General features: G+C 43.4%; 1 protein-coding gene across 1 annotated transcript in view; it reads left to right on the top strand.

The window, feature by feature from the left end:
• The window catches only part of SBSPON (somatomedin B and thrombospondin type 1 domain containing), a 28,383-nt gene that overhangs the window by 16,006 nt on the left and 2,025 nt on the right, over positions 1-10,352 (top strand). The window contains exons 3-4 of the mRNA XM_017851632.1: positions 6,181-6,271; positions 8,398-8,574. Coding sequence (XP_017707121.1) covers positions 6,181-6,271; positions 8,398-8,574 — 268 coding nt within the window. The remainder of the gene's footprint in view (positions 1-6,180; positions 6,272-8,397; positions 8,575-10,352) is intronic.

The following is a 10,352-nucleotide window of genomic DNA, read 5'->3' as shown; positions in this document are numbered from 1 at the left end:
AAAAAAAAAAAAAAAAAAAAAAAAAAAAAAATAGTTGTGCAAGAAAAGGGATTAGTAGGACAATATGGGGTAAATCAGACAGTTTTCTCTACCAAAGAACTTTTCAGAGCCTTTATTATGTGGATCTGCATTTTCATTCTATAAGAGAGAGAGGGGGGATTTGCAGTATTTTCCCACTTAATTTGATTATATGACCTCCTTTTCTATGGAGCATCCCACTAAAATCATTCAAGTGCTGTGGAATGCTCTTTGGAAAATGGTGGTTTACTAGAGGAAAACAAAAGGGACATGAGAGGCAATCACGTGAACATCCAATTTGGTGGATTCTCCATGCGCCCCAGGCCCTGTTTCACTCCAGGCACTATGCATTCACTTATGTGTTTCATTAACTTAACACTCACTGAGCACCTCCTATGTGTGCCAGTACTGTGCTAGGTTTTAGAGATCCAAACTTGATTCACAAGCATATCACAGCTAAATAGAACTCACGGTGGTGAGCTCTGGGATAGAAGGAAACACAGGTTGGCGTGGGAGCGTGGAGAAGCAGCCCGCACTCAACCTGGAGGCTTTCATCCTGCTGCATGGTCACCTGTGTCCCTGTTACTGCCTCCCACCCCCACCGGACTTCCTGTTCACAGATCAGGCACCTTTGTGGTGCGACACATGAATCCCTAATGTTTGCAGAGCAGAGAGATCTTACAGACATCATTGGTTCAGCCTTCGTAGCAACCCCGTGAAGGAGTGTATTTATTTTCTATGGCTGCTGCTACAAATTACCCCAAATTTAGTGGCTTAAAACAACACAGATTAGGCGGGGTGTCATGGCTCATGCCTGTAATCCCAGCACTTTGGGAGGCCGAGGCAAAGGTATCACCTGAGGTCAGGAGTTCAAGACCAGCCTGACCAACATGGTGAAACCCCGTCTCCACTAAAAATAAAAAATTAGCAGGGTGTGGTGGCATATGCCTGTAATCTCAGCTACTTCGGAGGCCGAGGCAGGAGAATTGCTTGAACCCGGGAGGCGGAGGTTGCAGTGAGCCAAGATTCAGCCATTTCACTCCAGCCTGGGCAACAAGAGTGAAACTCTGTATCGAAAAAACAAAACAGATTTATTATCTTACATTTCTGAAGATCAGAGTCTGACATGGGTTTCTTTGGGCAAAAATGAAGGTGTCAGCCAGGCTACAGACCTTTCTGGAGGCTCTAGGGGAGACTCCTCTTCCTTGCTTTTTCCACCTTCCAGAGGCTGCCCGCATCCTTTCCTCACTGCCACCGCCCTCTATCCTCATAGCCAGCAACAGTGCATTTCTCTGTCCCTTTCTTCTGTTGCCACATCTTTGTTTTTCTTTTTCTTCTTTTCATATAAGATGGAGTCTTGCCCTGTTGCCCAGGCTGGAGTGCAGTGGTGCAATCATGGCTCACTGCAACCTCTGCCTCCCAGGTTCAAGTGATTCACCTGCCACAGCCTCCCAAGTAGCTGGGATTACAGGCGTGCGCCAACACACCCGGAAAATTTTTGTATTTTTAGTACAAATGGGGTTTCGTAATGCTGGCCAGGTTCTGACCAACTCTTTCTAAGGCTCCTGTGATTACATTGGGTCCACCTGGAAAACCCAGGCTATGCTTCCTATTTTAAGGTCAGCTGAGCAGCAACCTTAATTCCACCTGTAACCTTAATTCCTTGTTCCCATGTAATATAACATATTCACAGGTTCTGGGGATCAGGACACGGATATCCTTAGGGGTCACAGTTCTGCCTCCACAGAGAGGTAGGACAGAGTCATTATCCTTGGTTTATACCTGAGGACATTGGAGTTCCAAGAGGTGACAGCACGTGTGAAGGATTACTGGAACTTAAACCTGGATCTCCTGGCTCTAAATCCTGTGGGATTTTCCCACCTCAATGTGTTTTGCTATTAACTGTCATCATTACAGCTAAAATTGTAATTACAGATTCTTGTAACTAAGTAGAAATATAAAGGCCCGTGAAGCCAGTGAAGGAAACATGATCCCCGAAGCTCTCTTATTAATGATCAAGTAGCTATTTCCGTTTTCCTGTTTCATTTAATGCATACCATGACTATATTTTATCATAAAACAAATTTAAAAGCCACGTTACTGAATGTGTTGCATGCACATCAATGACAATTGTTTATATATATGTGTTTTCCTCCTAAAAGGAGACCAATAGTGCAATATGATAAACCATATGCCTCTAGGTAGATATTATTTGTTAATTTTTCATTTTACTCTCTTCTGCACCATATCTACAGACCAGTGATCCCAGGCCTGCTTTTGTGACACCCCATTGTGTCAGAGGGCGTTATGAAATTCTCAAAGCAAATTTAATTTACTTTCATGTTCAAAGTAAGTATATGCAATGCCCTGCTTTTAGAAGTGGAAGTTGTTGTAAAACCAAACAATGGTAGGCTGATAGAACGCCAGAAACATTGGCAAATCGCCTATGAACAAAGAATATATTGCACTTGAATACTGTTGCCAGGAAGGGGAACTTAGATTTATTGGGGGCCTTTGTCCCGGGGATGCTGGGTTACGTGCTTCCGCACATTAGCAGAAGTGGGGCGGGAGGTAAAAACAATTTCTAAGTTATTTCATTACTTAAGTAATGCAAGTTGAATCGGGGGGGTGTATTAAAAAGTGGTGCTAGTTCTGGGACCTCCAGGCAGTCTGGCTCATGTGAGGAGAGGGACCTTGGCAATAGAACGTGCTACCACCAAGCCCAAGGCCTGGGGGCAGGACATGGAGGGGAGCAGCCCTGGCTTGCTCTTAGGATGCATCCTAATCCCAAGAGCATGAAACCAAGCTTGATAGAAAGTCCTAAAAAACAGATGGGCCAAGGTTGGTGGCACATGCCTGTAATCCTAGCACTTTGCGAGGCCAAGGCAGAAGGATTGCTTGGGCCCCAGAAGACCAGCCTGGGCAGCAGAGTGAGACCCTATCTCTACCACAAACAGAAAATAGAAAACAAAAATGAAAACCCCCAAGTCCGCAGAAGATAACTTCTGTGCTGGGTTCTTGCTTAGTCACGTACTATTTATCTTCCCTTCATTTAACCTCGGTGAGCCCCAGTTTTCTGATGAATGAAATTGGTATAACACCACTTTACAAAGTTTTGGTGAAGGTTAGTAACATATGATGTGAAATTACTTTGTAAATGAGAAGGCCATACACATACCAGGGGCCATGGTACCCAGGGGGTGATCCTGCATCCACTGCGTGCCCTCCCTGGCTCCCCTACCTCATGGCCTGAGGGCACTCCAGATAAAGGGGCTAAAAGTTTCTCTTTTCCATTCTTAAATCTGACTTCACATAGAACACAATGATTAGTGACAGAAAGGGAAAATAAAGCCGAATTTAAATAATTCATGGGAAAGATGCTGCATACAGTACTGGAACTTTGTCATCTGTGTTATTATAGAGGCAGTGGTGTGCCGCCCTGAGGAGTTTCATTTTCAGAGACATTGCCTGGCTGGGCTATATTTAGATATGAGCCTTAAACAGATTTCTTAACCTCTCTGTGCCACAGTTTTCTCATCTGTGAAATGGGGAAATAATAGGATCTATCTCAAGAGGCTTGTGAGAATTAATACATGAAAAGCGACTTAGAGTTGTCCCTGGAAACTCAGAAATGTGTAATTGTTAGCTTTTATTTTTATTATTAGAGAACCTTTTCCAAGAATTTTGTATCAGAAACTAGAGTCATATATTTATGTTTTCCTTCCACTTCATAACCTTTTTTTCTGAGCTATACATTAAGAACCTTGCCTTTGAACTTTTGTAATGATATATGCTGCACAAACTCGATTACATAAATATCTGAGCTAAAGAATCCCCCAAAAATTACAGGTGGACTTGTGTAATGCTGCATGGATTTAGCAGTAAATTTATTCTTCACTTAGTGAAGAAACATATACATGTGTCTGAAGAACAGTAATGCAAATATATGGGAGAACTAAAATCCTTTAGCTGTTTGTGTTTCTGATAATTAGGTCTGAGAGAAACAGAGAGGGATCCTGATATATGCGCACTCACTTGTTCTTTCTAATTCTGTCTGTAGATCTTAGAAATGCAAACGCTACGGTCACATTTAGAAAACAATTAAACATGTCAGTGCAGCAAAAAAAAAAAAAAGCTACACAGGAGCAAGTGGCTACCTGGTATTAGGCAGCTGCTCTTGTCTTTTTTTTTTTTTTTGAGACAGTCTCACTGTGTTGCCCAGGCTGCAGTGCAGTGGTGTGATCTTGGCTCACTGCAGTCCCCGCCTCCTGGGTTCAAGTGATTTTCCCAGCCTCCTGAACAGAAGGGTCTACGGCCGAATGCCACAACATCCGGCTCATTTTTGTATAATTTTTAGTAGACTGGCTCAATTTGTATAATTTTTTAGTAGAGACCGGGTTTCACCATGTTGGCCAGACTGGTCTTGATCTCCTGGCCTCAAGTGATCTGCCTACCTTGGCCTCCCAAAGTGCTGGGATTACAGGCATGAGCCACTGTGCCTGGCCTCTTGTCTTAAATTCCCTAGTAGTACAAAAATTACTCCTCATTAAGAAAAGCTCAAGAAAAGTTAAGGTTTGTCATCTTGGGATAGTAAAGAGACAGGTAAAATCAACATGTAGGCTTGAAGCATCTGTTTTGCAACCAGTATCCTCACATTGTTGAACTCATGTTGATGATGACTTTGGCATTTCACAAGTTGATATCAGCTTGTATCTACCCTTCCTGGAATTGCCCAGTTTCTGAAACAGAGGTCGGGAGGACTGTTGAGCCCTCTTGGCTGCAAGGCTCAGTATAGGTACAGAAGACTACAGAGAAGTAGGGCCTGTGTGTCTTGGCTGCAAGCCCATGACCTCATTCATTCACTCACTGGTTCATTTATTCCTTGCACAAATATTTATCGAGTGTGTAAATGTGTGAATCTATAGTGATGGACAAGGCAAAACTCTTCCTTCCTCAAGATGACAACAGAGTCAATCCAGGAGACTGGAACCTATAGGTGTTATTATAGCAACAAATGCCTCCCTAGACTTAGTGATGAGGTAGAGAGGAGACACACAAACACAATAGAATTAAAAGTGAGCAGAGGCAGAAGGAAGGATTCTTTTATTTTTTCTCTGACCCAGAGCATCAGAGTTGGGGTAGAGTTGTGGGGAGGAAGAGGGAGAAGAAGGGGACCACTGAAGACTTCCTTTCCCTGAGCTGGTGTGGGGACAACACTGTGCAGGCTGGCACTGGCAGCCACATTGGTACTATGTGGTGGGCAGAGCTTCCACGAACTTTTCCCACCATGGTTACCTGAGGCTTGGGGAAGACTCACCTTCTTTCCTCCTCTGCTTCTTCTGCCTTTTTTTTTTTTTTTTTTGAGAGGGAGTTTCACTCTTTTGCTCAGGCTGGAGTGCAGGAGTGCAATCTCAGCTCACTGCAACCTCCGCCTCCCGGGTTCAAGTGATTCTCCTGCCTCAGCCTCCCGAGTAGCTGGAGTTACAGGCACTCACCACCACTCCCAACTAATTTTTTTATTTTTAGTAGACACAGGGATTTGTCCTGTTGGCCAGGCTGATCTTGAACCCCTGACTTCAGGTGATCCACCCACCATGGCCTCCCACAGTGCTGGGATTACAGGCATGAACCAAGGCGCTGGCTGCTTTTTTCCTTTCTCATTTTTTTCTCCCTTTGGTTGTCTGTTTTCTCTCCTTCTGTCCCCCTTTACTCTCTTTTGTCTTCTCTTTCTCATTTCTTCTTTCTTTGTTTCCTTTCTATTCTTTTATTATCTTATTTTCCCTTTCTTTCTTTCTCTTCCTTTCATTTTAAAACCCCTCTTCTCTTCATAATCTCTATTATCTCACTTTTCCCTTGTTCCCCTTCTCACCCCCATTTTCCTTTCCTTTTAGTTTTTCCTTCTGGCCCCTCTCCTTCCTCACACAGTTGTATTACTGCAGACAAATGTGCTTGTCAAAGGTCTGCAGGCCCCCTCCCTACTCATCTGTGTGCACACACATCTTTATCGAATTTGTAAGTTGGCCTCATTTCACACCTTGATGGTGTGCTGTAGCCCTGTGAGTTTAGGAGTGGAGACCTTTAGACAGGTACAAAACCAAGATTGGGAAACGATGCTCTGAGTACTTTGGCTCCCTGAATTCAACAGAAATCTCCCTTTTCCAGTTCCTGCCTTTATAACTACCTCTGCATTCAACAAGGAGAGAACACGACAAGCTACGTCTCCACACTGGTCTACGCACACAGAGGATGCTGGGTAATTTCGTGTTTTTTTTTTTTTAATCATGTTTTTCCAATTATATAGTCAAGTCAATGCAAGAGGGTCGACTTGGTTTATGTTTTCTTCTGCTACTTGCTCTTTGACTTTGGCTAAAATATGGACTCTTCATCAGGGTTGGGAAAATACTTGTCCCCTCCTGGTTTTTGTGGGGCTATAAAGAAGTATCTACCTCTCAGGTCCAATCTCCAACAAGAAACAAACTGTATACAAATGAGATTATTTTACGAGCTTATTTTATCAATCTACTAAGGATGCTTCTCTTGCAGTCTTTATGGGACCTTAGACTTCAGCACCACCTCTGTTTGGTGAATTTGAAAGTGACACACACTTCAAGTCAGAGGTTTCTTATGGAAACCTATTGGTACAGGCTGGAAGTCATCTTCACGCTCAACTGAAATCCATTCTTCTGCCATCAGATAAGGAATACCAGACAGCTGCATGCTTAGGTCCCCACACTGCCCTCACTAGCATAAGACCTTGAACAACTTTTTCCACCTCAGTTTTTTCTTCCTAAAAAATGACTGTTAATAACCTACCACATGAGGTTGGTATGAGCGTTTAATGAGAAAATAGCATTGAAGAGATGCCTGAGGCTGGGCCTGGTGGCTCATACCTATAATCCCAGTGCTTTGGGAGGCTGGGGCAGGAGGATTGCTTGAGCCCAGGAGTTTGAGACCAGCCAGGGCAACACAGTGAAAACCGCATCTCTATGAAAAATAAATAATAAAAAAAAGAGATGTCTCGGGTTAGCTGTCTGAAATTGATTGAAGCCACATTGTAGAATTTCTTATCTCAATAACTAAAGATACTGTTACCTTTAGTTACTAATTAGCTGTACCTATCATTATTAAAGGTCTTTAAAACAGATTCTCCAAACGCTTCCCATTCAACCTATTGTAACTCACAGGGTAAGAAATTAGTCCATGGAACTGACAATGCAACAAGTTTCTGATACAATACTCAGAGTTTTTACTATGTCTTGTTTCCCTGAAGAATTGGAAAACTGTGTTGAAGTACAGATTTCTAAAATATTCCACATATCTGGATGCTCCCCTGGGCATTCAGTGTCTAGTCACATATAATGTTAGAGATTTCCACAGCTCAGTTTAAGGTGACACTAACTTCTGTCAGAAAACTATGTCTCAGCCTCCCACTTCTGCTTTCACCTGTGATGTCCAATGTAACTGTGATGATTGACTTCAAGTCAAAACTCATCATCATTACTCCAGACCATGCACGTGAGGTGAGTGGAAGGGTGAGGAATATCCCGGGTACTTTCGTGGAGCAGAACAGCAGAGGTACTGGCCTAGGTGTTAAGGACTAGCCCTCCTGGGCTCACATTTTAGGGTTCTCAGGCTCAAGCAAGTGCTTGTTCAATTTATAGAATTCCTTAAGATCAGCAAAACTGGCCAGGTGCGGTGGCTCACGCCTGTAATCCCAGCACTTTGGAAGGCCGAGGCGGGCGGATCACGAGGTCAGGAGATCGAGACTATCCTGGCAAACACAGTGAAACCCCGTCTCTACTAAAATACAAAAAAAAAAAAAAAAAAAAATTTAGCCAGGCGTGGTGGCGGGCGCCTGTCGTCCCAGCTTCTCGGGAGGCTGAGGCAGGAGAATGGTGTGAACCTGGGAGGCAGCGGAGCTTGCAGTGAGCCAAGATCACACCACCGCACTCCAGCCTGGGTAACACAGCGAGACTCCGCCTAAAAAAAAAAAAAAAAAAAAAAAAAAAAAAAAAAGATCAGCAAAATTATCAAGGGCTGGGTTTCTACAAAAACCTGGCCTTCTGTGCACAATTTAGTGATCTGATTAGACAGGGTAGGGTGCAGGATATCCAAACTTCTGCACATTTATGTTGCGCAGAGAGCTCAGTGATGGACTGAAAAAGGGCAGAAAGGTTCTTTGTGATTATCAGTAGTGTTTCACCATGGTTCAGGGAATGAGAAACCTTAAAGGTGATTGACACGTAACTTGTGAAGATGCACTCACTACCTGCTCCAGTCGGCCAAATGCCCTCGGAGGTGACAGGCTTCCTAAGACTTTCTACAGCGTTAGGCCACTGCTCATTACAGCAAGTGTCATTTTTACTTCTTTTGCTGTAGATACTGTATGGAGTTTAAGACAGAGTCCTTGACTCCTCACTGTGCTCTGGAAAACCGGCCCTTGACTAGATGGATGCAGTATCTCCGAGAGGGATACACGGTGTGTGTGGATTGTCAGCCTCCAGCTATGAACTCTGTGAGCCTTCGTTGTTCCGGAGATGGCCTGGACTCTGATGGGTAAGGAGGGAAATTAACTGAAGTACTTTTCTTGTCACTCATTCTGAGAAACCTGTCCTCTCCGTGTCCGGACAGTTGACCAGTATGTAACATATCAAGGGATGACTGGGAAGTCAAAACAGTAGGTGAGGAGGACCATCTTTCTGGCACTGCTAGGGGCCAGGGCTCCAGTTCCCACTATGGAACCCACAGGCCCTATACACCAGCAATGAATATGGATCCATTTGGATACTGGGGGCTGGGAGTGGTGGCTCATGCCTGTAATCCCAGCACTTTGGGAGGATGAGGCGGGCGACAGCACTTTGGGAGGACGAGCTTGAGCTCAGGAGTTGGGACCAGCCTGGGCGACATGGTAAAACCCCATGTCTACAACAAATTAAAAATTAGCCCGGCATGGTGGTGCATGTCTGTAGTCTCAGCTACTGGGGAGGCTGAGCCGGGAGGATCACATGAGCCCCGGGAGGCGGGGATTGCAGTGATTTGAGATCGCACCACTGCACTCTGGCATGGGTGATAGAGCCAGACTCCGTCTCCAAAAAAAAAAAAAAAAAAAGGATATTGGAGTTTAGATCACATTCCCAAACGATCACCAAAAACCTGATCACTCCAACTCCAAAGTGGTGTTCTGAAGATCACTAGAATCAGAATCTCGTGAGATGGAGATGTAAAATGTGCAGATTCCTGAACCTCATTTCCTACTAACTGAATCACTCTTTGGAGGTGGATTTTTTAATAATGTCTTAGGTCAGGATCCAGAAAATGTTTTCTGTAAAGGGGCAGAGAATAGATATTTTTGGCTTTGTGTGGTCTCCGTGACAACTCCTCAACTGACTTTGTAGCAGGAAAGCAGTCACAGACACTATGCGAACCTTGGATTTGTGCTAACAAAACTTTATTTATGGACCCTAAAATTTGAATTTCATATAATTTTCATGTGTCACAAAATATCATTATTGTTTTGATTTTAACACTTTAAAACATAAAAATTATTAACTCACAGGCCAGACACAAAGAAGGGGTAGGCTGGCTTTGGCCTCTACAGGGTCCTAATTTGGGGACCCCTGCCCAGGTAATTCATACCCGCGGTGAAGTTTCAGAACTGTTGCTTGGTGGGGCTTCTTCATAAAACCCTGACTGAGACAGTGGTGGGGTCATTTCTGCAGTATAATAATCTTATATAAATCTGTAGGTTTCTCTGAAAGAATTGACTCCAAAAACGTTTTACCGTCATGCACCTGTATCCCAGTTCTGCACTTATTTAGTGTTTAAATTTGATAACACTATTCAAAACTAAAAGAAGAGTCAACTTCGTGCTGGGCAACTATTGGGCAAAGACTAATTTAGGTCACACACAGATTATGGTTTTCAGTATGTCAGGTGAAACTGGTAGAAATACAGATTAAAATGTAAAATATGGGCCTTTCCAGTCAATTATTATTCCTGTAGAATGTTTTCATATTTAATAACTTGTATTTATGTTTATTAGTCACTAGAGCCTCATGGCCCCCATTGAGCACACCATATGAACAATAAAGTGGGCAAGGAATTTATATCAAATAGAAAATATTTACATAATATTTTTCTGAATACCTCATCCATGTTTTGATTTTAAATGAATTTATAATGTATTTTGTACCCATAAAGTATTTACACCTGGCTGAGGTAGCAGTGACTTTAAAAATAATAATTTTGCTGGGCGCGGTGGCTCAAGCCTGTAATCCCAGCACTTTGGGAGGCCGAGACGGGCAGAACACGAGGTCAGGAGATCGAGACCATCC

The sequence above is a fragment of the Rhinopithecus bieti genome, unplaced genomic scaffold (assembly GCF_001698545.2).
Source record: "Rhinopithecus bieti isolate Rb0 unplaced genomic scaffold, ASM169854v2 scaffold_32422, whole genome shotgun sequence".
Lineage (NCBI taxonomy): Eukaryota > Metazoa > Chordata > Mammalia > Primates > Cercopithecidae > Rhinopithecus > Rhinopithecus bieti.
The sequence above is the reverse complement of the archived record's forward strand: the minus strand, read 5'-3'. Positions and strand labels throughout refer to the sequence as shown.